This window comes from Thunnus maccoyii, chromosome 6, assembly GCF_910596095.1.
Source record: "Thunnus maccoyii chromosome 6, fThuMac1.1, whole genome shotgun sequence".
Taxonomy (NCBI): Eukaryota; Metazoa; Chordata; class Actinopteri; order Scombriformes; family Scombridae; genus Thunnus; species Thunnus maccoyii.
In genome coordinates, this window is record NC_056538.1 from 22,001,478 (window position 1) to 22,029,472 (window position 27,995).

Below are 27,995 nucleotides of genomic sequence, written 5' to 3' on the forward strand. Positions count from 1 at the left end.
TTTCTCCTCTCTCTTGTGTTTCACTACTGAAATACTCTAATGTCTTGGTCGCATTACAGCTAAAAGGGCCCTCTTTGTAGGTACTTAAAGACCCCCTCTCTCTCTCACACACACACACACACACACTATATGTAAGGTTCCCATGGGGTTTGAGGGAGGCCAATATAGAGTTTAGCCCTCAGTTTGCTTTGTATTTCACATTTGGTGTTTCTATAGCAACAATGATCTCAGCAAGGGACAAGTGGACCCCCCACTCCATTTTGAAAACCATTAACATACCCCGCCCCCTTCTTGTGTTTAGTGGGGTGTCCCAAACACCAACACACATACACACACACACACCGCAGTAGTCCATGCGTAGTTGTGGTTTAATGGGGCAAATGAAAGCCAAGGGATTAGTAACAACCCTTTCTTTATCATATTGAACTTTTAACTGTACTTTTTACTGTAAAACACAGTAAAAAAATAAACCAGAAACCTTTGCCCAAAGTGTAATGAGGATATTAAAATTTACAGCCTTGAGAGGCAGTCACACATGACAGGATTAGTAATGAATGACACTTTTTGTTCACCTTATGGTAAAACTTTTAAATTCATTTTAGATGAGTCACGATATCAGTTAGCATGAACAGGTGCTCCCTCAAATAAAACAGATTTTTATCAATTCGTGAGCTGTCACATTTTGATTATTTCAGAACTCAAAGCTAACAAAGTCTTTTTTCTGATAATGTCTTGGATCAACTCTCAGTCCTCTTAAAGAGTCTCCTCATCAGTCTGAATATGATATTGTCTCTGACAGCCTTGGAGGCCCTCTCCCATAGGCTGTCTTCCTTCCACAGACCCCGCCCCTTCCTCTCAGCTTTGACCTCTGCCCTGTGCAGCCGTTTGTGGAGACGCCAATAGAGGCGAGAGTCAGGCAGGACTCCCACGATGGCCGCAGTGCGAGCCAGACCCAGCTTGAGGACCTCTTCATTCAAGCAGCAGCTCCACATCGACCCCTGCTGGGGAGAAGAGGGAGGACAAGGAACTGGCTTTATGTGAAAATAAACTCATATCAGTTTGACATCACATGTCTCCTGGTATATTCTGTTAAAACTATTACTTTTCAGGCACAAGCTGAGAAACTGATATTTCTTCCCATGTGTCTCAGTTATTAGCAGTGGTGGAAGAAGAACTAAGATCCTTTAGTTACGTAAAAGTAGCAATACAACAATGTAAAAATGCTCCATTACAAGTAAAAGTCCTGCATTGAAAATCCTACTTAGGTAAAAGACGTAAGTATAAGCAGCAAAATGTAGTTAAAGTATTAAAGTAAAAGTACTCATTTCGTCCCTCTGATTGATATATTATTATATATGACATCATCAGTGTATAAGCAGCATGTTACTGTTGTAGCTGCTGGAGGTGGAGCCACTTTATATACAGTTAGCTAGTTTAGTCCAGTGGTTCCCAACCTAGGGGTCGGGCCCCTCCCAAGCAACACCAGGTAAATCTGAGGGGGTTGTGAGATGATTAATGGGAGAGGAAAGAAGAAAAACAAAGTTCTGATACACAAATCTGTTTTCGGTTTTGGGACTTTTTCTCTCATCATTGATTTTTGGTGAAATATTTAATCATTTGAACATTTATTGAAATGAAACCATGTGAGAAGTTTAGAGGGAAAAATCATTATTTGGCAGAGCTGTTAACAACTCATAGACATCTGAAATGTGACCCTGACTACACACTGCTTTTTGTAAGACGTCAGAAGCCAAAAAAAGGTTGGAAACCACTGGCTTCATCTTTCATGTGTTGTATTTTAAAAGCTTGTTATATTATCCATTGTCTCAAATCTTCATCTGAAAAGTAACTTAAGCTGTCAAACAAATGTAGTGGAGTAGAAAGTACAGTATTTCCCTCTGAAATATAGTGGAGTGGCATCAAAGTAGCATCAAATGGAAATACTCGAGTAAAGTACGAGTACTTAAAATTGTACTTAAGTACAGTACTGAGTAAATGTACTTAGTTACTTTCCACCACTGGTTATTAGATGTCTCACCCTGCTTTGTGACACCAAACAGTGCAATATGTCGTCCTCTCGGCTGATCAGTTTTAACCAGACTATTTGGGCAGGCGCCAGGTTCTTCTGCAGCCATTCCCTCCCCTCTGGAGTCAGCTCCACTCCTGCAAGATTCACCAGCAACGGGGACGTGCTCACACCTGACAAGGACAGAAAAGAGCCATTCACCATACATGTTAAAGTAAAGTAAAAGTTAAGGCTGACCTGTAGCATCTTCACTTGTACGGCCAGATTGTAGTCATGCGCACTCAAAAGTATGTGACGTGTAGGACTGTAAAAATAAACTCAACAGCAAATCCATACATTTTGAGGTACTTGTACTTTACTTGAGTATTTCCATTTTATGCTACTTTATACTTCCACTCCACTACATTCTTTTGACATCTTTAGTTAGAAGTTTCTTTTCAGATCAAGATTTTGGATGGAGAATATAACAAGCTTTTAAAATACAACACATTGTTAAAGATGAAACCAGATGAGTTGTTAACAGCTTCACCAAATACTGAATTTCCCCTTTAAACTTCTCACATGGTTTCGTTTCAGTACATGTTCAAATGATCCGATATTTCAACAAAAATCAGAGAAATTCCAAAAACTGAAAACAGATTTGTTTCGAGACAGAATAATTGCTGTTGAGTTTTGTGCCTTTTGTCCAATCCTTTCAACACCACAAATGAAATTTGTTTGACTCTCAAAACCTGGGCAAATAAAGCCCAAACTTTTCGCATGACTAAAAACCACTAGAGTAAGTGGAAAAGTATGTATTTTTATAATTTGTGTGACCTGGTCCTTAAAAATGTAGTGGGTCAAGTGGGACCAAGGTAATATTTGAAATAGCTAGTTGTCCTTCGTACTGACGTTGCTGATGGAGCAATCTATAAAAGTGTACTCTGCTCAGTGAGTACCATGATTTGATAACAGAGCTAACAAGCTTACCGTTCAATCTCACTCATGAAATGAGTATAAAATGCATCCGAGTCTGACTTTACAAAGTAAAAATGTCACAATGACATTTTGGGTATAACAAGATTTAAAAAAGGTGCACCTGCAGTAAATTATCATGCTGTTGAACCGATGAGAGAAGCAGAAGGTGGGATTTGTGTGAGAGGAACAGATTTGACAAGCTGATTGCACTATTCAAATTTTTCAGATTCCCAATGACTTGTTCTTGTAAATGAACTCTCATCTTTTCTTTCACGTGTATGTCTTGCATGAGAGTGTATATGGCTCCATGATTTCACTCAAAGGATACCCCACTTTACCTTTGTGTTTTGACAGTAACGGAGAGAGGACTGGCAGATATATTGGGACATGCTCCACTTCAAGTCCTTTCTCTGCAATCGAATGAACTTTCCCACGAAGGCTGACATTCCTCTCAATGAAACGAGCAGGGATCTCAGACACAGCATGAAATTTGGTGATCTGAAAAGGTGGATTGAGACAACTGAGTGGCGATATAACTCTGACAATACATATAAAAATGCATTTCATTAACATATTTTAAAGGACAGGTTCACAATTTTTCAAGTCTATCTTAAAACAACAGTCAGATGCCCAAATGAACTCTGAAAGAGGTTTTCCTCTCTGTAATCATCCCTCCTTTTCATACTGGCAGTTAAAAGATCCTCTTCAAATGTGTTTTCAATGTAAGTGATGGGGACCAAAATCCACAGTGTCCACAGTCATTTTGTGCAAAAATGCATTTAAAAGTTTATCCGAAGCGGCTTCAGCAGTCTGAGTTAGTCATATCAAGTGGATATCTGCGACATTTATAGTCTTTCTAGCATCAAATTCCCTCTTTGTATTTCCCTGTTGAGCTGCGGAGGAAGTATAGTAATAAAATGATGGACTTTGGCACTAAAAAGACTGTAACATGGAAAGATATCTTCTTAATTTGACTAATTTAGACAGCTGAAGGTTTATATTAGCTTCAGATAAACTTTTAAATACATTTTGCACAGAAGGAGGCTTGTAGATTTTGGCAACTATCGCTTACAAGTGCATTATGAAGGGATCTTCAGTATGAACAGGAGGAAAGATTATGGCAAGAAAAAACTATGTCCATGTTCAATTGGACACCTGACTGTTGTTTTAAGACATAATTAAAAAATATGTCCTTTAAGTATAATATTATGGCACTTTTTGAAATAGACTGGCTCAAAGAAAGGAGCTATTTAGGCTGAATCAGGCTATTAAGAATACTCGTTAAAGTTGGCTGACTCTGTATAATTTCATCATTAAGTGAAGGCCCCCTTTGCCCCCAGTGTGTGCCTCTCTCTCTTACCAGTTTGATACTCCTTGCTATTATAATTACACCAGCAACTGCCAGTCCGGTGCTTATGTTCTGTGTGAGAGACAAGAGACGGTTTAGATTTGACAGGGTGACATTGATATCGTGAGCTCAGTATGTGCTGGAGTTTGACAGAGACTCTACAGGGGCATCAAAACCCTACTGGGATAGCTGATGGTGTACAGGAAGTCTGGTCAATGTGGTGATATGATGATACCATATGGTATCATAAAGAGGAATAGTTGGGAGAGAACTGGTCCTGAATGCTTTTAAAGGAATTCAGATTTCAGACTTTTTCAAATAAATATGCTAAAAACTTAAAAGATTAAATGTAGATGCAGGTAGATGCTAACGTACAGTATTGCAATGAAGTGACCATACTGCACAATGACCATGCACCACCAGTCAAATGCAGATCACTGTTTGCACACAAACGAGGTTCCTACCCGCACAAGTGTTAAATTATCATCTGCGAACTGAGATATGATAGACACGATGTTATGGGACGATTCGTTTCCTTGATCTCTTTGTTGTCTGTTTCGCTTCTCCTCCTCGGTTTCTGTTTCTCTGGCAGACTCCGGCATGTTGTTGACATTTGCTCGGTGCATTGTCGCTCCGCCTATTTGGGAGGGACGTATTGAGGAGCATTGCTTGTGTAAAGTCTCCGCCCTGTGGCTCGCTTTGGATATGACAGGGTGGAGTTGAAGTGAGCCTGGATGCATTAAGTTGATACATAATGTTAAAGCCACACACATACACACACGTACACACACTGAAGCGATAATTTGCATTTTGTACTGCGAATTTATTAAAGTTATTTGTTGCTAAAAGATACTTTTAGCATGTAAATACAGTCAAGGGAAAAAGTTGCTCATGCACAGTGCAGCTGAGATTTATATTATCAACATATTAGTCTAATAATACCGCTGGGATCAGTGACGTCCACATCTTTGTCTGCTTTGGCCTAGATTTCATGTATGCAGCATAATTTAATACACAAAGCCAATAAAGGCTGAAGCAACAATAGAAGTATCTTCTTATTATATCCAAATATTTACAATAATTCATATTTTGTGGAAAAAACGCATGTTTTTATACCCCAAATCCAACATATCCTTCAGTTTCCTGGCATAGTCGCAGTTGTAGCAGATGTTGCACAGAGAAACATGTTTAGTAACAGACATCACTGAGGAGTGACCACTGACTGTATGACAGATGCACTGGAGCTTTCATCTTGTAAACTGTGAAGTCATGGAGCTACTTGAAGCCGGATGACGCCCCCATTACCACAAATTGGCCAATAGGAGTTGAGAGGCAGAGTTGTCCTCCTGGCCGCCATTAAAGAATTCAATCCATGAACTGAAATAATGGAAATCTGCAGGACCCATGGATCAGTCAAAGAAGAGAAGCCGATGAGTAGTCTCGCAAATGTGGCGTTTCATCCGTTTTAGGAGTAGTTTTACTATGTCGGAGCACTGTGGCGGTTTTAGTGAAAAGGAGGGCGGTGTAGCTAATTGTTTTATTTAGCCAACAAGCTAGCGTTGAAGCTGTGGTATGTTAGCTTGTGTGCTAGCAGGCTAGGAGAGCTCAGGGGGAGGGGAGAGTGCCTCTGCTTTGAAATTGTTTCAGATCAGCTAGCTGGCATTAGCATTAGCACACCAGGGACTAAGCTTTTGGGGTGAAGTTTTTTTTTTTTTTTTTAGTTTTCGGGCTCGTATTTTGATTGCGCATATAACTTTTCTGGTGTTTGATTTAACGCGAGTCTGTCCAGTTCATGTTTAACGGGGACTATTTGATGTTGTTGAGGTTATGTAGCAGCAAGCTTGCGGCTAACCAGATCAGACAATACATTTCAAATAGGATTGATGAATCGAATAGCTAGAAGCTTACAGTTGACGCTATCTGGCTGCCTGTCTAACGTTAGCCTAGCTTTCAGGCTAGCGCCGGCTAGAAGTTGTCTGTTTGAGTAGCTAGCTGTAGCTAGCAAGTTGTTCAGCGCTTTAACGGGATAGTTACAACTGAACAGCGCGTCTCCGGCGAGTTAACTACATCAGTTATTGCCCCCGATGGTGATTGAGACGATGGACTTAAACGTTACGACCACGCAGTGAAAGGATGAGTTCGTGCTTTGTACCAAACGGGGCCAGTTTGGAGGACTGCCACTCCAACCTCTTCTGCCTGGTGAGACTCTGCTCTCTGCGCTAGCTAGCGTTAGCTCTCATACTGAGAGGCCAGAAAGCCATTTTGGCTAATCAGGCAACAAGCTTTGTAACGTCAGTTGCAGACTGGCGTGAAGGCATCGGGCCTGCAACTTGCAAATCGTGATCTAGCCAACTTTCATAACAGAGACAGCATATACTGCAGGCCAACTATGTTGGAGAGTTGCTCATGAATACGACATGATCGTGTGTTTACACTGCAATGGTTACAATTATATTAAGCTAGCATTAACGTTAGTTACATGATGGTTACAGGTCAGGCCAACAAGCGGATTATTTAAAACCTGTTAAACAATTCATATTTTCTGTAATCTAAGTGACACTGCAGTATTGAATGATAGACAAATATTGAAAGATAAGCCACACAATTGCTGTTATAAATTTTATCAGCTAATCAGATTTTAGATTGACTTCCAGTGTGCTTCACCAGTTGTTAATAACTGCTGAGTAAATTGCTGCATGACTAATGTTTTCAGACATGATTGTAGTGTCACATGTACAAAGTATTGCAAAACTTTCCAAGATGTCAGTAAAAGTCTCAGTTTGTAACTTTTTTCACTGGAAGTGATTTTCTGTGTGACAGGAAGAGCAGCCTGCAGCTGCTCAATACTGTGTGTGCAGGGACAGAAACACACACCTTTACTGAGTTGTGCTGTCAGCAACAGATTATTAGTGCTGTACAATTATGTCCTGTGTTCATTCTCTCATTGTTTCTCTCTTTTTTTAGGCTGATTTGACCGGGATAAAATGGCGGCGTTTTGTGTGGCAAGGACCCACCTCATCGCCTATCCTTTTCCCTGTGACTGAGGAGGACCCTATCTTGTGTAGTTTCAGCCGATGCTTGGCGGCAGATGTGCTGAGTGTGTGGAGAAGGCACCACACCCCGGGTCGCAGAGAGCTCTGGCTTTTCTGGTGGGGGGATGACCCCAGTTTCGCTGAGCTTATCCATAATGAGCTCTCAAGTAAGTGTATTCTACAGGAATGTTTTCTGTAGGCTTAAAATGAAGATTTGCGAGTCTTAAAATATTAGAATTGATTACACTTGAAATGGATTTCATGCACCGGTTTAACTATCAACAGTACCTGTACATGTACTCTGAATTATATTTGTGTTCTCATGCAATCTTAAGAAGTTAATTTAGTGCTTTGCAATCAGCACAGCTGTTCTAACATTATGATTATATGATGATGACATCATGATATTCAGGTTTAATGGCTGGCGTTATTAAGGGATACTTTCAAGAGCTGCTGCACTCACAGAATTGCAGGCAAAATTGGTCCATTTGTGCAAACTCTGTTCATGTTTTAACATGTTTACTGTTTGAGGATAAAGTCAACCATTTTAAACTATGACTTAGAGAATTCTAATCCAATTTTAACAATAGAAAGTCTGATGACTGATTTGTGGCCAACAGTTCTGTTAAAGTTTCTAAAGCTTCGTGGAATCTGTTGGCTCTCAGCCACGGAGGTTCAGGCTTGTATGGTAGCATTAGAGCAAGCTGTTGTGCACGGTCATCTTACAAAGTCTTCATTTTTGCTGAAGAGTTCTTAACAGCTTTAACAAATTTACATATCTGCAGAAAGCACCCTCAGGGGCTGCTACATTCACCAGGTATTCTGTCTCCCTTCTTAAGGAAGATCAAATGTTTCTTGATGGCGACACAGATTTGTCACCACTCTTTTTCTGTCATCAGCATTAATAGCCTCATTTGCACAAACTGCAGATAAACTGCAAGGACAATTGCAAAGTTTCATTTGTAGGTGGAATTTCACCTTTAATCATTATGAGGTATGGCACTTGTAAAACATTGTTGACCAGAGCAGCCTTCAAGAAGTACCCAAGAGCAGACAGCCTGCAGAACAAGTTAGGAACTTTTCACAGAAAAGTTTCACCGTGTATAAATAAAATGGTTAATTTTCTGTGTCGTAAATTGTCAATGTTAAAACCTACAAGACTCAGTTATTCTGTTTTAGACCATGTTATTACATAATAGCCAATAAGATGTACTTAAGGTATTGCTGTTACTGTCCACAAACCCAAATTATGGTTGTCAGACCCACATAACATTCTACAGTTCACCACAATTAACATGAAGCTGTTATCTTTTGTTGGCTAAAAGTATCTCGGTTAATGTCTCTGCCCTGTTTCAGGTGAGGAGGATGGCGAGTGGGAGAGTGGCCTGTCCTACGAGTGTCGAACACTCCTGTTCAAAGCCATCCACAACCTGCTGGAGCGCTGTCTCATGAACCGTGGCTTTGTTCGCATTGGCAAGTGGTTCGTTAAGCCCTACCAGAAGGAGGAGAAGACCATTAACAAAAGGTATGACCTGCTTCAAAGTTATATGTAATGCCATAAATTCTCACATTAAAGCCAACACTCAACTAATGGTCATGTCACAAGTTAAAGCTGAGGTGCGTTCTGTGTGAATCAGCGGGAATTACCACGACCTCCTCTATCAGCACAACAACATAGTCATGCCATTTTCTGCAATCTGTTGCTCTGAATTTCTCATGATGACAGAAATACTTTTCTCAATCGCTGATGAATTCATTCAGCTTGGTGCGACTTTTCTGGATGTTAAGCTGCGGTTAACTAAAGCCAACATTTTCTGAAGAAAAAGGAAAGGAAGTAATTGTGTCATCGAGATTACTTTCAATGATGAAACATGCTGACTTGCTGACATAAGTTCTCGCATTTAAAAAAAGCTTAGGCATCAGAAAATCTATTTGGATGGCATAAAAGACTTTTGGTCAGCTAAATGTTGTCAGTATCAACCAGTGTAGTGGCCGTGAGGTTCCTTTCCACCTGCATCATAAAAGTCTAGCTTACATGTTCCTCGAGACAGTTTCTTCACAACACAAAAGAAGGTGCAACCGCTGAAACTAAATAGCAGCAGAGCAAGATGTCATGAATTGTACTTGTTGTGCTGAAGGGCTGAACACAACTCTGTGTTTTGTATTGATCAAGATCGGCGGTATGTGTGAGCGGACTATGAGAGAGCTTGTTCAAGAAATGTTAAGGATGGATGACCGAGTGTTATGCATGTGTGTTCTGCAGAGCAGACAACCTCGTTGGGCAGATGTTCTCACTGTTATAAAAGTTGTCGGAGTTTCAGAGCTTTAAACTTCCCATAACAATTCCTGGCCTCTGACAGCCTTTAATCATTAAAATTCCCTTTGGAATTCAACTGGAGAAACACTGCTTGCAGCTGTATTACTTCAACTGTGTTGTTATAAGCTGATAGCTGCTTTCTAGGGATGAGACATCATCTTCTCATTGGAAAAACAACATAAGCAAATAGACATTAGGCTTTACTAAAGTAGCGTAACCATGACGCTAGACTGTTGACTGTGATACCATATCTGCTGCTCTGATTTAATTTCTATATACGGTAGGTGTTCAGGTTAAGTTCAGTTGAGTTAAAAATTAAATTGATAGAGCTTTTGTTTATACAGGACATTTGGTTTCCTGGAATTAAAACAGATAATGTAAATGGAGTATGGCAGGATTATTACAATTACCTAATTGCGTAGTCAACGTGACACATTTCACACTCGGTTTCATTTGGGAAAGGCATGAAATAATAATCATCAGCATGTTGCGTCATTTCAACATCACATTCTTTTTTTCTCATGTAATGGAGCAACACTTCCAGGGTAATGTTTAATGTCCACTCCTCCACTTTTCCCAACTGCAAGGCAACACTAGTCTGTGTCAGTGTTGTTGTAGAAATACAAGCTTGAGGTGAACCAGCAGCGGCACATAAATATCTGTCTGGTTCAGAGTGGCGCTCTGCTCCGCTGTATTTCCTCACCTCTCATACATAAGGGGGGTGACATAGATTTAGCACCCCGCTCGCTCCTGGATGAGAGGGGGCTGGGGGGGAATCCTGGAGTTCCCTGACGAGCTAACTTGCGCCTTGGCTTTTTTGGCTTTGTTGATCCAAACTGACTTGTGTGTGTGTGTGATGCACAGCCCCTTGGCTCAGTTCCCTCTGGCAGCTTCGTCAATGGTTTCACAGGGTTTCAGCAGTTATATTAAAGAGTTGTCGCAAAGAACAAGAGGCGGTTTCTTGCTCGCTGGTTTTACATAAAGATGTCTACAAGCGTGTGTTGAGGCAGCACCTCCAACAGAAGAGTCTGGCAGTCTCGCTGTCGCCTGCCCTCTCTGGCTGGTAAACACGGCAGTCTTTGGAAAATGCTGAGTCTGCACTGTGGTTTTACAGCAACCATGTCAACAAGTACTATTTTAGTGCATTTAGCCGCCTGGCCTTCCAGAAGTAGTCAGAAAATAAAGATGAATATTGTTTTAACATTTCAGGGCTGCTATAATCTCCCATGTTTATTTTTGACCCATATTTTTACCCGTGTGTCACGAGAAGGTTTGATAAAGGTTCGAACTGTGCTGAAGCAGAGTGTGTGTGTGTGTGTGTTATTTGCACTGTCTGATTGGCGGTCTTAGCTGGCCTCTGTGTGTCTGCCCAAAATATGTGGAAGCAACAGTTGTCACCTAAAAGCATGATATGGATCTAAAGTGCACAGCCAAATATGCAAGGAATTGTATTTCACACATCTTCTCCACCTTTCTCAGTCCTCTCTTGAGTCATACTTGAACAATGGGTGATGGAGAGCACACTGATAACCTAAATAGCCTGCAGGGGTTTACATTAGCTTTTGGGTGCTGATGACGAGTTGCAGCTTGAGTCAAAAGTTGTTTTTTTTTTTTTTTTTTTTTAACTTAATGATGTGGTTTTACTTTCAGACTAATCCCTCCAAATATTAAAATGCCTCAATCTATCTTTGACACACCTTGCAGCGAGCACCTGTCCTGCGCGTTCACCTTCTTCGTACACGGTGACAGCAACGTGTGCACGAGTGTGGAGATTGCTCAACATCAGCCTCTTCAGCGACTCAGCGAGGAGCACCTCAGCCTCGCCCAGCAGAGCTCCAGCCCCTTGCAAGGTAGGAAGTAGCTCATCAGATGCATGATAGTAATGTTTCACATGCTGTTTTTAAAGGGTTTATTAGCGGAGCTGTCCTACATAAGTATTGTGACTCCCTCTCTCCAGTCATCCTGAGCCCGTACGGCTTGAACGGGACCCTCACAGGCCAGGCTTTTAAGATGTCAGACCACCCAACTCAGAAGCTCATTGAGGAGTGGCGGCAGTTTTATCCCATTGGCCCCAATCCCAAGGAGGTCCAGGAGGACAAGATGGAGGATACAGACTGGGAGGACGACTCCCTGGCAGCTGTGGAGGTCCTTGTCGGTAAGGCATAATAACGTGTTAATGGATCAGTACATGCAGAAAGTTGTGCTTAAACTTTGTATGTTTGAATGTTCATGAATCAGTTTGGTGATATTCTGTATTTTTCTTTAGTTACAGTAGCAGGGTGGAAAGTATCAGTACTCTCCAACTTGATTTTAAATTTTTGGGGCGATTTATTAACGACTACAGAAATATAGAATATCACCAACCTTAACCTTTAATGCTTTGATGGACCAGAGATCAGTGCATAGTTGCAACAGAGCCCAAAAGTGTTAATAAAAATGGGTGAAAGTCTCAGTGTTGCAACAATGAAAATGGCTGGGTGAGTTAAGGAGAATGATAGAAATGCAGAAACACTACTCTACACTAAAGGTTTTACTGCAGCAATATCCTGTGGTTTAAATAATTCTGTTTTTATGGTATTTAATAGTACATAACATAATGTATATGGCCATATCATGAAGTTAAACACTTTTGTAATAGAGAAAATAAATGTTTGAAACATTCATTTGGCCCATGAAAAAGCTCCAGAGAGCCATGATTGAGCTGGGATAAGGATAATGAATTATCTAGTTGTTGAAATGAATATTATCACGTTTACGTTGCAAAGAGCGTTACTAAAAGATTTCTGTGCACCTTTTTATGTGCAAGTACAAGATGTTGAAATAAAAATGTTTGTTATTTGTTCGGTTCCAGCGGGAGTAAGGATGGTTTACCCTTCCTGCCTGGTGCTACTCCCCCTGTCGGACCTCCCTGCTGTGGTCCCTCAGGGCTCAGCCAACACCTCAGGAAGCCTGTGCGGTGCTCAGCAGGGCCAGGCTGCTCACAGAGATCCTGCCATGTCCTCTGTCACTCTGACTCCTCCAACGTCACCAGAGGAGGCTCAGACCGGTAAGACCTTCCAGCTGCACATTTACTAAAATGTGATACTCAACAAAAAACCTGTGAAATTGTATTGAACTTGTGGTTTATTTTACTTTCTCTTATAGATTATCAGCCTGCGCAGAGGTGGCTAAAACTGTCCTCTGCATCCGATGGCTACAGCTCTAACAACAGTCTTCATGGGGGGAAAATCCCTCGCAGGCTGGCTAGCCAGATGGTGGAGTCAGTGTGGCAGGAGTATAACATAAATCGTACAGGGAACAAGTATGTTAAGAGCTTTTTCTCCACCCCAAAATTTGCATTTCCAACAATAATTGCCTGATAAAATGTTTATCTGTCCTTTTATTACAGGAGGAAGTTTACTACCTTGACCAATGGGACTTGTGAGGAGGAGTCAGATAAAAGTGGACTTTGGGATTTCGTGGAGCCTACTCACAGGCCACATTGCAATTGCTCAAGGTATGTTGAGAGATAAGCATTTACAAGTGACTATAGATTTGAGTTTTTAAATTAAGAGTATCTTATAAGCATTTTTTGTTTTTCTCATCCAGACATAAGAATCAGAAACAGCGATCGAGCAGCACCTCAGGACACCCGCCTTCATCAGGCCAGCCTGCCCAGCCAGCCCCCAAGCACAAGTTGGGCGAGAAGCTGGAGAAGGGGGAGAAGCAGCAGAAGAGGCCGCAGACGCCTTTTCACCACCGCAACTCTGTGAGTGAGGAGCAGTCCCTGGAGCCACAGACCCAGAGGCTTTGTTTAAGAACACAGGAGGAGGGCTCATATCCCAGCCTGCACCACGTGGACACAGCGCCCTCCAAAGCCCCCACGCTGCACACGCATGGCCCCCCCGCAGACCTCGTCGGATCCCCGCCTCCCCCTCCTCTCAGCCCGCATCCCTGCGACCATGTAGAAGGTGATATGACTCCAGGTGGCATGAAGAACTCGTCCACCCCCATTCACCAACCGTTCTACCCCCCGTCGGTAGAGCCTTGTCTGCTGCCACAGAAGGGCTCGTCTGAGGAGCCTCAGCTAGAGAACATGTCCATGCCTCTGCCTTTCCCGCCAGCCTTCAATGAAACCATGGAGCCCACCATCTTTGTCGGTTCAGCCATCAACCCCAACGAGGATTCCACCCACAACCCCTGGAAGTATTTCAACCTACCCAGGAAGAAGGCCTCTAACTTCCTGACACCCCAGCTACCTGTGGATAGAATCCGAGATGATTCTGGAGGAGGCGGAGGAACAGAGAGTGTAGTTTCCGTCACTGAGTAAGTAATTTAGAATTAATCTTGACCCGCAATAAAACAAAAACTGCAGCTTTTTATTCAAACAACATACGTCTGATAATCTTAACACTACTAATCTCCTCACAGGTTGATGTCAGGCTCCACACACCCTCTGAAGGTGTCCCAGGAGCTGGTTAAGACTTACGCCCAGCGGAGAAACAGCCATCTTTCCTCCACCACAGGAGACGGAGAACATGGCGAGGAGCCGGATCCTTACGCCTTTGTAGAGGGAGACGAAGAGTTCAGCTTCACTGAGAAGAAGGACAAGCCTGGAGCTGACAGAGACGGCAACAAGAAACACAAGGTAGGTTCCTGACAAGCCTGATATCAATTCATCCATTCGGGGTTTATTTTTGCACCAATATCCCAATATTATTTTGATAAGATATGGTTTTCTGATTGACCATGAATGTATCATTTCTTACTTACTACTATCAATTTGAGTTTTCACAACTTTGCAGGTGACATAGTGGTGTTTGTAATTATTCTTTAGCTTTATAGGCTCAAAATCAAAGTGACATTACAACAAGGATGTACCAGTGCAGTATGCTTATGGTTTTATTTATGTTTTACTGCAGATTTTATTTTTTTTACACATTTCACAAAGGAATGCTTATTATTGCATGCAGGAAGTTAATCACATCGAACAAAGTGATGTAAAATGATCCGGTTTCTGAAAGGATGTAATAATTCCAATTATCTTTTCCTCTTTTGACCCAGGGGGATGAAGGAACTGGGACAACAGCTGATGGTGAGAATGCCTTTTCTTTCTTTTTTTAATTAATAAATCCAAAGTTAGATGTAGTGTTTCAAACTTTGTCATGTGATCTTAACTAAAAAACCTCCATCTATGATATGTTTTTGTTATGCAGATGGTCAGGGTCCATCAGGTAGTAAACCTTCAGCCTCAACCAGCCTCATCCATGAGAACGACTTGGCTGTGTCCTACAGCGACCTGGATAAAATCTTCAACTCGGATGAAGATGAGTTAGCGCTAAGTGCATCAGTACATGTATGTTGAATGAAGATGTTTGTCCCACAATTATACTCTGAGGGCCCACATAATATCATCACACAATATACTCAAGTACCACTGCTGATGCTGTTCTGTAAAGCCTGTTGAGACATTGTATGCAATATAGGGCTTTACAAATAAGCATGACTTAATGAAATGAATGACGCATATTGAATATATTGTTTTTCTTTCTGTCTGCACAGCCTGGATCCAAAAGAGCTGGAGTTGGTACAGAGGACAAGTTTGGCTGTAAAGATGCGAAACCGGCCACGTTGGACCCCCTGTCTTGCATAAGTAAGAACACTAAGCATCAGTTAATAATTGCATGTTATACATTGTATCCTTTTACACACGTGTTTTCTCAAGAGAAGTAATACTTTCTGCTTTCTCCAGGCTCAGCGGACCTGCACCAGATGTTTCCCACCCCGCCTTCCCTGGAGCAGCAGGGCTACTCGCCCATGAACTCCGGGAGCAAGGATAGCCTGGAAGCGGGGGCAGGCCTCACCCTGTTGGACGGCAGCCAGCTCAACAACCACTTCAAGATGGAGGTGGAGGAGGGTTTCTGCAGCCCGAAGCCATCTGAAATAAAGGTACGACACATCACACACCTGCCAAGTATGGAGTGAGTGGAAAATGTTGTTACATCAGTTTTTTTTATTTGCTTTTTTTGGTGATTGATGTCTCTGCTTTTAGGACTTCTCCTTTGTGTACAAGCCGGAGACGTCTCAGCCCTTCATCGGCTGTTCCATGTACGCCCCTCTGAAGGCTCTACCCAGCCAGTGTCTGTTGCCTATCAAACTGCCAGAAGACTGTGTGTACACACCCAGCTGGACCCTGGGCAAAATGGAACTGATACCCCCGGTGACGAACGTCAATCTCCTCACCAAAGACAGGTGAAGAACAGCACTAAATTAATAGTGTTACTATACTTAACTCACCTCAGTGTTCCCCACAGATAGTCAGTTCATGTCAGAGCATTGGGGCGGTGGGTTATTTTTTTATGAAGAGATCTAGTGAGCCTAATAATTAAGATTGTAGAGTTATTTTTCAGCCACTTAAACATAAATCAGTAATGCCCGACAACACTCCAGCATAGCACTCAAAATGTTATTCTACCAAGGTTATATTTCAGGTCAGGTGTCGATGCACCACATGTTAGATGCAGTGTGTTATGGCTGATGTACTGTAGTTCATAAATGTCTTCAGCATTTTGAAAGCACGCATAACTTGCTGTATAAATGTTAACAAAAGTTTGACATTTGTGCCCACGTTCAATCATATATGAACAATTTTGTTCAGCGACAAATACACGTCATTTCAAGTTGGTAAATTGTATATTTTAAATGTGTATTCTCTCAAATTTTTGAGTTGTCAGACAGATGTGGAAACGGGACAGATAAGGGATGTTTGCAGGAGCAAGACAAATATTTTCAACAATTAATTTACAAACCGTATAGAAACAGAAATACTCAGAAAAAGCCATATTCTGTATAAATGTAATTGAATTCATTGTATTAAGAATAGGAAATGGCAGAAAATTTGGTAGAAATTGGGTAAGATGTTTGATATAAAATGCAAAAAATATGGTAGTTTTGTTTGAAAATTTTTAAACTGATGCTTACAACATTTAGAAGAATATTCATAGTATTCCTTCAAGTCATTATTGTGTTATGTATATTATTTGTTGCTGTGAAGTCTCTAGTTATGAAGTAATATGACCAAAATGACAGTTATGTTAACTTAAATTATACATTATATTGAACATTTAAAAAAATATCTTAAAATCCAAAAATAAGATAATACCATGGTATAGATTTTTTTTTTTTTCAAATAAGAAATGTGTAAAAACTCTGGTATGGTCTTAAATTGACTTATAAACTTTTTATTCTGTCTCCAACAGTAACGTCCCCAGTGTGGAGCCAGACTACAGTCAGACCTACACCCCTCAGACCCACACACCCTTCATGTCCAGCAGTGCACCTCCCAGCAACAGCGGAACGGGCATCCTTCCTTCCCCAGCCACGCCACGTTTCTCTGTGCCCACGCCTCGCACACCACGCACTCCACGGACTCCCCGCGGCCCTTCGAGCGTCCAGGGCTCGCTCAAGTATGACAACTCTGAACTTTACTCCCCGGCCTCCACGCCCTCCACCTGTCGACCGCTCAGCTCCGTGGAGCCAGCCACTGTACCTTCCATCCCTGAGGCCCACAGCCTCTACGTCACCCTCATACTCTCCGAGTCAGTCATGAACCTCTTCAAGGACTGCAACTTCGACAGTTGCTGTGTGTGCGTCTGCAACATGAACATCCGAGGGGCAGATGTAGGCGTGTACCTCAAGGACAACGGCGAGGCTCAGTACCCCTGCACATGCGGCTTCAGCGCCGTCGCCAATCGACGCTTCGGCCAGTCAGCCGGGCTCTTCTTGGAGGACGAACTGGACGTGGTGGTGCGTGGCTCAGACGCCAGTCGGGATACAGAGCGGTGTTTCGAAGAGCTGCGAGCTTCCACAACACACAAGGCTGGCAGCTTGAAGGAGAAGCCCCCAGATGAGCTGATCCTGCTGCTGCAGGACCAGTGCACCAACCCGTTCGCCCCTATGGCAGGTGTGGAGTACCCCAAACCGAGCTCGACCCCCAGTTCTTTCCTGAGGGTGGAAGAGAGGGACTGTTATAATGACTGCTACATGGCACTGGAGCATGGCAGGCAGTTCATGGACAATATGTCAGGTGGCAAAGTAGATGAAGCACTAGTGAAAAGCACCTGTCTTCACCAGTGGCCAAAATGCAAATGTATGTGTTTTTGTATTACTATTTCTTCTTACTACGAGCTTATATTTCTTATGTTTTAATTCCTAACCTCAATCTTTGTAAAGTAAAGACTTATTTCTTTGTTCTTCTTCCTGAAGCAGCAGATATGAGCAAGCTATTCTCTCAGGACGTCCTGCGGGTGTTGTTATCCCTCCAGCCTGTGCTGCAGGACACCATTCAGAAGAAGAGGAGTGTGCGCTCATGGGGCGTACAGGGACCGCTCACCTGGCAACAGTTCCACAAGATGGCAGGGAGGGGATCATATGGTACGTGTGATGCAGGCGTACCGAATCAGTCGGATCTCTGACAAATTTAGCGATTTGATCGTTTTGTTGTTATGAGAGCCAAAGATTAAAATCTTTCCTCCTCTCACCACAGGTACAGATGAGTCTCCCGAGCCTCTGCCCATCCCCACCTTTTTGGTCGGTTATGAGTATGATTTCGTGGTGCTGTCTCCTTTTGGGTTGCCCTACTGGGAGAAGCTTCTCCTGGATCCTTTTGGTTCTCAGAGGGATGTGGGTTTCGTCGTCATTTGCCCAGAAAATGAAGCCTTGCTCTGCAGAGCCAAGACCTTCTTCAAAGATCTGAGTGCTATGTATGAGGTACGCACCTGGCAGTTACAAACACTCATCTTTCTTGTACTGACATGCCCACAAAAACAGTTTCACAAATGATTCATACTGTTTCATTTTCGCATTAACTTCCTTTTGCTCGACAGGCATGCCAGCTTGGGCAGCACAGGCCCATCTGTAAGAGTCACCCAGAGGGCATACTGAAGGTTGGCACCACAGAGGGCAGGAGCATGACGGAGCAGCCCCTTAGCGACTGGTTTCTTAAGATGGCTGCCAGAGACGGAAACAATGAAGCCTTTAATAAGCTCAAACTCTTTGCTCAAGTGTGCCGCTATGATCTAGGTAACATCTTGACTCATAAATTTTAAAACATAAACTTAGGTCACTCAGTATATAAAACAAAGATCAATCACTTTTCTCTCCTTTCTGTGTGACCTCTTTCAGCTCCGTACCTGTCAGAGCAGTCTTTGGATAGCTCTCTATTGTCCCAGCGCAGCCCTGCTGTGGCTTCCTCCTCCTCCCAGACCTCCAGCTCTTCCAGCACCTCCTCAGGACCCCAGAGCACCAACACTACCAGCTCCAGCACCAGCTCTGCCCAGCCTGCCCAGGTCAACAGCACCCCTCCCTCCTCATCCTCAGGATCCCAGACTATCGGGGGAATGGCAACAGCCAAGCCAAGCTCCTACTCCCAGTTTGGGACAGCAGGGCTGCAAGGCAGCACGTCTCAGAATGGACCCCAGTCAAACCCGCAGGGCTCAGGAGCTCTGGCAGAAAACGGACCTTCTGCCAACCAGCCACAAGTGCCCACTGAGACGCCAGAGAGGTACGTTATCACTATGAAAGTCTGAGAGATTTAATCTTTTACTAAAATCTTAAATTATGTGCTTTGACCCCGTCAGACATCCTTCTTTTATATTTGCTGAATGAGATATTGATCTGCTTAAGATGTATCTTTTGTTTTTGTCTTAATCTGTCATATTGACAGAGGCATTGCTTCTTGCACCGTTAGAGAAATTAAGTGCATGGATTTGCTTATGACACATTTAAGATCTCAGTAAATTAACCGTCATCTTGTAATGGTACAGTCAAAACAACCAACTGACAGTTGAGCTGTGGTGATGCTGTGAGACAGCAAGCAGACAAATGAGAGAAAAGTAATTAAAGAGTTCAAAGCAAAATATCAGCATAACAGTAGTTTCATTTCTTTTTAAGATCGACTGACGAATGTTTTAACTCGACTCAGACTCATAACATTACAGAATTCAGGATTTTCCTCACCTGCACACACATGCTATGTCTGTTTGGTTATATATGTTGTTTTGATAGTTATTAGTGACCAAATGTGCCTGTTAGTCTTTTCGAAAATGTAGTTTAAGGCTCGTTTCTTTGTGAAAGATGACATAATAGTACAGTTCGTATAAGCAGTTGGCAGATTTTCCTTTCTGGCTGGGTAGTCAACACGTGTCTGTGCATTGGGTAAACATGAAGTGTTTATGAATTCAATACTACATCCTATTAGTGAGTACTACTCACTATGTGAAAGGCAGTATACACTGTGTGTTGTGACCCTGGAAAAGGGATATTTCTCTTAGGTTTTTTGTTGTGCTGAAAACACGTAATTAAGGGGTCATATGGTAGGATATCGAGAAATCCATGGAAACATACTAATAAACTGGGAACAGACTGGTAAATTGTGCACACAGATTGGTAAAACGTGCCTGTGGATTCAACGTCATGACCTCAGCCTCGTCAAATATAAAATATGAAGAGGGTGAAAAGTATGAAATGATCAAGAGAAACATTAGCTACTTATTGGCAATTGACTTAAAATGATTTAAGCTGAACTCAGGATTTGCTTATATTTTTCTTTTTTTGTCAGATAACGGAACAAGTATGAAACTTGATCACAGCTCATAAATACTATGCTGACCAGCAGTCATTACCCAGCCGCTGAGCTGCTAGTAAAATCACAACATTGTCAGACGAAATGAACCAAAAATACAGGTTTTAATAATAACATTTTACAGGTTGTAAAACGTGAGCAAAATAACTCTCAACCACATTTTAAATGTAGCTGCTAAGAAACGGACACTTCACTTCTAAAACATTTCCTGTGGACACCGCAACACAGGCGTGACTGAGCCGCAGCTCAGCCAAATATGCTGACACTAGTTTACATCCAGTGGGGCTGACGATATAAAATTGAATCCATGTGCACTGGTCGCCAATAATAATCTGTTTGCACTTTATTTCCGTTTTATGTCTGTTTCAAAACTTTCTCCTGTCAGGGCGTTTTTAAAATCAAAGCCCAAAGGAATATGGGATGATTTTAATTGTGTAGTGACTTCTGGGTCTGTGGTTAATATTTTTATCTGTGTTGTACACTCACTAGTAGTATGAACAGTTTGAATAGCTTTAGTTACGATTACTGTATGTGCTCAGTTGGCCTGCTAACTAAGTCTCTGCCTTTTCTTAACAGCACAATGGAAAGAGACAAAGTGGGCAAGCCAACGGACGGAGAGTCACACGCTGTGTCTTACCCGCCTGCCATCGTGGTGTATATCGTGGACCCTTTCAGCTACGAAGACGCAGACAGAGAGGTCCACTCCAGCACCTACACACTGGGCCTACTGCGCTGCTACATGGAGATGCTGCAGTTCCTTCCTGCTCACATCAGAAACGCTGTCTCAGTGCAGGTACAGGCAACATTACAAAGGTTTCGTAGTTGGCAGTAGAAGTGAGTGAGTCGAAATCTATCACAGTATATTACCAGATGGACACGTGTAGCTCACACATTCAGATGTCTTTCTGCTGCTGAGCTGTGAGTGATGTGTTTGGACTGATATGCTTTGCTATTTTAGCCACAACAGAGCAGGTTACCCACAGGCACACAGGGAGGTGAGAAGGAGCAGGGGGACTAATTAGCAGCGACTAAAAGAGGTGGTAGCTGCGACGCCTGTGATATAGTGACACAAGGTTGCATCAACATGCCAAAGGGAATTCTGAAACACTGTAATGGTGCTAATGGTTTCAGCATTAGGACAGCAATGACTGCATAGAATAGGTGTAATATCCCTCTACTTATAAATCTTTACTCTAAAAATATATTTTGTATTAGAACATAATGCAGCCAAAATCTATTATTTGATTTCACCAAAACTGTCAGAGGATGCATAAAGTATATGTATTAATCACAACATGCATGCTTCTTTGTTAGATAAGTTCATTTTCCCTTCTAATTCAGTTATTGGGTAATATTGTTTGTGTTCAGTTAAGCAATGATTCAGTTAAAACAGTATCTTATCTATATAAGATTAGTGTAACAAAAACCTAAAGTTAAAATATCAGAAGTCTGTCTAAAATACCAGTATTCCTTCTTTTTCTTGTCAGATTGTTCCTTGCCAGTATCTGCTGCAGCCGGTGCACAGCGGGGAGCGCCACCTCTACGGCCAGCACCTCAAGTCCCTGGCCTTCTCCGTGTTCACTCAGTGTCGTCGGCCTCTGCCCAACTCCACCAACTTCAAGGCTCTGACAGGCTTCGGCCCCGGTCTTGCCATCGACATGGCACTCAAGAACCCAGAGGTAAATATATCAGAAACTGATTTGACTCCTTGTAAAGATAGCCAGCCGATGCATTGCTGTTGAATTTACTAATAATGTTTACTCTTTGTGCAGAGGCCTGAGTGTCTGCGTCTGTATACGCCGCCCTTCATTTTGGCTCCAGTGAAAGACAAGCAGACGGAACTCGGGGAGACGTTCGGCGAGGCGTCTCAGAAGTACAACGTCCTGTTTGTTGGCTACTGTCTGTCCCATGACCAGCGCTGGCTGCTGGCCTCCTGCACTGACCAACATGGAGAACTGCTTGAGACATGCATCATTAGTATTGATGTCCCAAACAGGTAACTGAACACACAGTCGCTGTATCAGTATAAAGCAAGTTGAGATATCGATCAATGAAGTTGTGTCTGTATTCAAACTACATGTGTTGTGTTTGTCGCAGGGCTCGCAGGAAAAAGGGCTCAGCCAGGCGAGTGGGGTTGCAGAAGCTGTGGGAGTGGTGTCTCGGCCTGGTGCAAGTGACATCGCTGCCATGGAGGGTGGTGATCGGACGGCTCGGTAGAATGGGCCACGGCGAGCTGAGAGGTACACACACCTTCAGTGTTTGAGCATACGGTTTATCGCTTTATCTACAAACATGAAGACACACTAATGTACTCTCATCTCCTTCATGTTTCAGACTGGAGTATTCTGCTGAGCAGGAGGAACTTGCAGTCCCTCAGTAAACGTCTGAAGGAGACATGTAGGATGTGTGGCATCTCTGCTGCGGACACACCCAGTATCCTTAGCGCCTGTCTGGTTGCTATGGAGCCCCAAGGCTCATTTGTCATCATGCCAGGTAAAACCAAATGAAAACAGTAAACTGGTTGTTTAGACTTTGGCACAAAAAGTTTTTACTTTGATCATACTGACGTCATAATGATGATCTCTCCTCCATCTTGTCTCGGCAGATTCGGTGTCAACAGGTTCGGTGTTTGGTCGTAGCACTACACTCAACATGCAAACGTCGCAGCTGAGCACACCTCAGGACACATCCTGCACACACATCTTGGTGTTCCCCACCTCGGCGATGGTGCAGGTCAACACTAACACTCCAGAGCCCATCGACATCAACTTCAACCCCATAAATCCTGGTACGTTCTGTCGCTGACACAGCCTCTAAAGAAACGCACCACTTTTGTTAGCCTTTGTAACATCATGAGTCATTGAATTATAGATAAAACCTACTACAGTTCAGCAACAAACAAACCCTGAGCTCTCTGCCTGTTCCTCTCCGCAGATGGTTCTGATGGAATGGTTATCTTTGACCTGTTTGACAATGACATGGTGGATCCCGACCTCATCAACATCCTGCCCAACTCCCCCACTACGTCCCCAGTTCATTCTCCTGGCTCCCACTACCACCAGGGGGGAGATGGAAGCAAGGTCAGTCTTCAAAACATCAAACCACAAAGATAATTAACCAACACGAGGAACCAAAACACAGTTAGACTGTTTCCATAATTGACCATATCAGCGCATCATCTCATCAATTCTAACCATATATTTTGTTTTTTCATGTTTGTTTTTTTACCCTCAAATTTGTAAGAATACAATGTTCAATTAAGCGTCAAAATGTCTTTATTCTTCCATCATTTACTGAGATAAAGCAGTTTCACAATCTTACCTGGTGAGCCTCTGGTTGAGCAGAATGTGCCAAAACTGAATCACATTTTGCACGCAGCTGAAGCCTGAAGCAACATCTCTGACAAATGTTTGATATAAAAGATTGAAAATTAATATTTTGAACAAAGACACACTGAGGCTAACAGTAACATAACTGCTCCTGGAGTTAGGAAAAATGAATACTCTTTTCCCCCTGAGAGTTTCTGCGGTCAAAGTTATAGTAACACCAGTAAAACAGGAATTAGTAGCAGGATTTCAGGCTGTCTATTCAGATGTAGCACTAATACCCAACCCAAACTTTACCCAGCCGGTCAAGGCAGATGGACGCCCACCTAGAGCCTGGTTCTGCTCGAGGTTTCTTCCTGTTGAAGAGGAGTTTTTCCTTACCGCTTTCAACAAGTGTTTGCTCAAGGGGGAATGTTGGGTCTCTGTAAATTAAAGAGTACAGTCTAGACCTGCTCTATGCCCTGAGATAACTTCTGTTGTGATTTAGTGCAAATAAATATATAAATAAAATTGACTTGACTTGATAGATATGATTATAAATAACATGACATTGACCTAACAAAGACTATTTTAACCCAAAATGCATGTCATAGTGTCGCTCTGTTTCTAAATTCAATCAATGTCGTCTTGCAGGGCCAGAGTGCAGATCGTATGGAGTCCCACGAGGAGGCCCTGAACATCCTGCAGCAGCCGATGGCTCTGGGCTACTTTGTCTCCACAGCCAAGACTGGACCACTGCCTGACTGGTTCTGGTCAGCCTGCCCTCAAGCCCAGAACCAGTGCCCACTCTTCCTCAAGGTAGATTTTTACTGGCACGTTTTAAAGTTTCTCGGAGCTTCAGACACACCTGTGAGAGAGATAAACTGTCACTTTGAAGCACTTTGTTGACTAATTTGACTAAATTATGTCATAAAATACTGAATAATGTCTGTCGAACTTTCCTAAATCCCAGTGTGACTTCTTAAAATTGCTTTTGTCCAGTCAAAAGTCCAAAAAGCAAAAATATTTTCAATATATCATTGCATAAGACAAAGAAAAGCAGCAAACCATCACTACTGAGAAGCAGAAATAAGGGAGTGTTTGATAGTTTTGCTTGAAAAATCACTGTTCGATTAATCGATTATCAAAATAGTTGCTGATTAATTTTCTAGTTTGCAGTAGTAAAAAGAAAACGCATAAAATGATTTGTAAATGCTTTATGCTTCAGGTCTCTATCTATGAAAGGCTCTTGGTACTCAGAGGTGATGTTAAACCTTAAAGACCTGAATTTGAGTCGTATCTTCATATTTTCTGTTCCCAGGCCTCTCTGCACCTGCACGTGTCTTCAGTCCAATCAGACGAGCTTCTGCACAGTAAACACTCCCACCCCTTGGACTCCAACCACACCTCTGATGTGCTCAGGTACGCTGCTCAGATCACAAGAGTCTGCACGCTTTGAGAACTGTGTATTAAAAAAGACATGTTTCTAACTGTTTGCTGCCTTCTTCCCCTGCATGACAGATTTGTTCTAGAGCAATACAATGCCCTCTCCTGGCTGACATGCGATCCTGCGACCCAGGACCGGCGCTCCTGTCTGCCCGTTCACTTTGTGGTGCTCACCCAGATGTACAACTTTATCATGAACATGCTCTGAACTCTTTAACGGGATCAAACTGCTGAGATTTGATCAGTCAAATCGTGGATTTCCTGCTACGACGGATCCCCGACACTCAAAGGACCTCGCACTCCATCAGGGCAAACTTGGAGGAAGCTTCCCCTCTTCCTCCTCCTCCTCCTCCCTGGTGTATCTCACACACAACACTGACTCACTGACTGGAAGTTTCCAATCAACCAATCAATCAATCAGATGCCAAGAATCCATTTTAGCATTTTGGATGATCAAGGGAGGTTTCATAAAGGAGAATAAATTGTCTTTTTAATGACTGTAGATTGCAATCTATGAAATTTTATCTTAATGAAATGCCTGCATATATTATTTATTGTAAGTTTTTAAATGTGGAATTTTTAATGCTTAATATCTTTTATATATTACAAATCCTAGAGGGTGTGTACATCTCACTGTAAAGGAATTGGTTTAAAAAGTGTAATTTTCTCAATTACAACACGGAAAAACCTGTTCAAGTGAATTTTGCTGTAGATTGCTTTTAGAATCTTATTTTTTCAAAGGGTACAGACCTTTTTATTGCCACGCTGTAAAAATGAAGTAAAAGCTGGCCTGGGCATTTGCGTCCCACCCAATGAGTGGATGAGACTTACCTCTCTGTCTGCTTTGGCTCCAGAGTCTCTCGCACAGTAACTCAATGAGCTCTGAAGAGGAATTAAAAGGTACATTGTCAGATTATATATTTTATATAACAGATTTAGGTAATTGTGTGTGTATATGTGTACATATAATTGTGTGCCGCTACTGATGGTGCAGCTTCTGTTTTAGGAATAAAGTGCGTCTACATTATCCTCTTGGTGTTTTTTCACCTTTTTTCAACAGGTTTCAACAGGTGTAAGTAGATAAATGTTTCTCCAGTGATGAAGTTGTTCTTACTTTTAAAGTTGGAGATTTAAGGTTTTTGGAAATGCCAGTTTAAGCCCCAAATATACATTGAATTTCAAAAACACTGGATCCTACACTTCCCATAATGCAACTTGATAGCATCTTCTATTAAACCCTCAATGACATGTGTCCTACTACCATACTACATACTAATTATACACAGTATGTGCTATTACAGATCTGCATAGTATACTGTCTTTTAATGCAGGTAGTATACAGTTTATTTACAGGAAAAGTGTCGATCACACTACAATCCCAGAATGTCACTGCTAATTAAATTAATTAATATAAATATACTTTATATAAAATATTTAAGATGCTTATTTCAATATAATACCACTTTTCACATTTATTAAGAAGAGAAAAGTTCTCTCCAGTTCTGAGCTGCTCCTCCATTTCCTTTGAGAATTGCAGTGCATTGTGAGACAATAGTGATAACCACCAGCACACTCAAATCAAGCATTTTTTTTAGTGTACATATTAACTTAATTGAGGAAAAAAATTGTCACTTTTCCAGTGTGAACTCTACATACCCAAACAAGAATTTGTTTGTAGTATGGAACGGGGTCACAGCAGTTTTTTAAAGTCCAGTTTGTAATGCAAGCACAATCTGTGGTCTCCAAACAAAGATTACCAAAAACATGTCACTTGTGTAAGTTTTTTCTTCACTTTTTTTCTTTTTTTCAGGCTTGACAAATCTCCAGAGCCACAGAAGAATTTATACGACTATAAAGTGACTAGTAAATTTCCTTTGACATGTAAAATCAGTGAGATTCCCCTTAAAACTCCAAAGATGCAGAGAATTGCTAAAAAGAAAAAAAGATGCACCAGACATAGAAGTTTCCATTCGAATAATGAAGCCAAAGAAATGGTGTCTTGGACGTATTTCACTCAGGTTACGATGTTGGTGATCAATCTTTAACAAGACACAAGAAAAGTGTGGGAAGAAAAACTTTCAGTGTATTTTTCAAAGTACTAACAGAGATCTGTTTACTTGACATCCACCTTTGCAGAAAAAAATTAAAATTCATCATTAGCTTACATTTGCATAAGTATTCCATAATATTATTCAACTTTTGTCACTTAAAAAGCCACAGTAATGATAAATTTTTGATCTTGATATACAGTATGATAAAATATCAGACATTATTATTCTCACATCCATGTTTTTGATAGTAATCCCTTCAATTAGTTTTTTAAGGAACTGTGACAAAGATAGATACTCAGAAGAACATTTTACAGTTGAAAAATAAACAAATTAAAAAGGCAACATTGTTACTAAATAACCTCTTAACATATCTTGTGTGTCATTTCTTGCTACTCATCAGCCAACATATACACCGACACTGATCTGTTGACATTCAGTTTAAATCTACAGATAATATCAGTCCGATAGATTTATTCGTTAGGTTCCAGTCACGTGTAATTGTGTGATTTAGATTTATATTTTAATTTGTTGCAAATTTGTTTTCTTAAGTTAGTTTTCAAATGTATCAACAGTTTAGCCCCAGGGACTCTTTCCAGATAAATCCAAAGACAAGACATTAACAGACAAACTAGGAGTGTGGTGAATGGCAACTGTAAAATACCACATTGTAGATCTAAATTTGGACAATCAGCTTTCTCTATTACCAACTGAAATCAAATTAATTCCAGATATAAAATCTGGAAACTATTTAAGATTTAAAAATGTAAAATTTTAATTTAAAAGGTTAAGTGCTGGCTAAAAGCAAACCAGAGCTGTACCCATTTTTAGCTAATTATACTTTAAATTACTAAGGTGTGTGTGTGTGTATGTATTATATTGTACTTCCATATCT

General features: G+C 41.7%; 2 protein-coding genes across 6 annotated transcripts; one reads left to right on the forward strand and one right to left on the reverse strand.

Moving 5' to 3' along the window:
• Window positions 1–350: 350 nt before the first annotated feature.
• c18h3orf33 (c18h3orf33 homolog (H. sapiens)) lies at window positions 351–5,073 on the reverse strand. Of its 3 annotated transcripts, none has more exons than XM_042413770.1 (5): window positions 4,796–5,041; window positions 4,344–4,403; window positions 3,322–3,481; window positions 2,039–2,199; window positions 351–1,001 (listed from the first exon to the last, which is right to left on the reverse strand). In XM_042413770.1, exons 1-5 carry the CDS (start codon window positions 4,955–4,957, stop codon window positions 738–740), a joined length of 807 nt encoding a protein of 268 aa, XP_042269704.1. In that variant the 5' UTR covers window positions 4,958–5,041; the 3' UTR covers window positions 351–737. The 3 variants fall into 3 exon arrangements, with proteins under 3 accessions (XP_042269704.1, XP_042269706.1, XP_042269707.1); XM_042413772.1 differs by having other exon boundaries at window positions 351–998; window positions 4,796–5,033; XM_042413773.1 differs by lacking the exon at window positions 4,344–4,403 and having other exon boundaries at window positions 4,796–5,073.
• A 483-nt stretch (window positions 5,074–5,556) lies between these two features.
• Window positions 5,557–26,079, forward strand: LOC121898574 (mediator of RNA polymerase II transcription subunit 13-like). Of its 3 annotated transcripts, none has more exons than XM_042413768.1 (30): window positions 5,557–6,530; window positions 7,296–7,530; window positions 8,720–8,888; window positions 11,385–11,530; window positions 11,638–11,835; window positions 12,532–12,726; window positions 12,825–12,981; window positions 13,069–13,176; window positions 13,269–13,985; window positions 14,091–14,307; window positions 14,724–14,754; window positions 14,876–15,015; window positions 15,222–15,312; window positions 15,412–15,608; window positions 15,712–15,911; window positions 16,919–17,808; window positions 17,928–18,092; window positions 18,205–18,428; window positions 18,545–18,740; window positions 18,843–19,221; window positions 20,878–21,094; window positions 21,789–21,980; window positions 22,074–22,297; window positions 22,399–22,541; window positions 22,636–22,794; window positions 22,907–23,089; window positions 23,236–23,381; window positions 24,261–24,425; window positions 24,928–25,028; window positions 25,128–26,079. In XM_042413768.1, exons 1-30 carry the CDS (start codon window positions 6,465–6,467, stop codon window positions 25,258–25,260), a joined length of 6,384 nt encoding a protein of 2,127 aa, XP_042269702.1. In that variant the 5' UTR covers window positions 5,557–6,464; the 3' UTR covers window positions 25,261–26,079. The 3 variants fall into 3 exon arrangements, with proteins under 3 accessions (XP_042269702.1, XP_042269703.1, XP_042269701.1); XM_042413769.1 differs by having other exon boundaries at window positions 14,876–14,986; window positions 15,220–15,312; window positions 17,925–18,092; XM_042413767.1 differs by having other exon boundaries at window positions 5,558–6,530; window positions 17,925–18,092.
• Window positions 26,080–27,995: the final 1,916 nt, after the last annotated feature.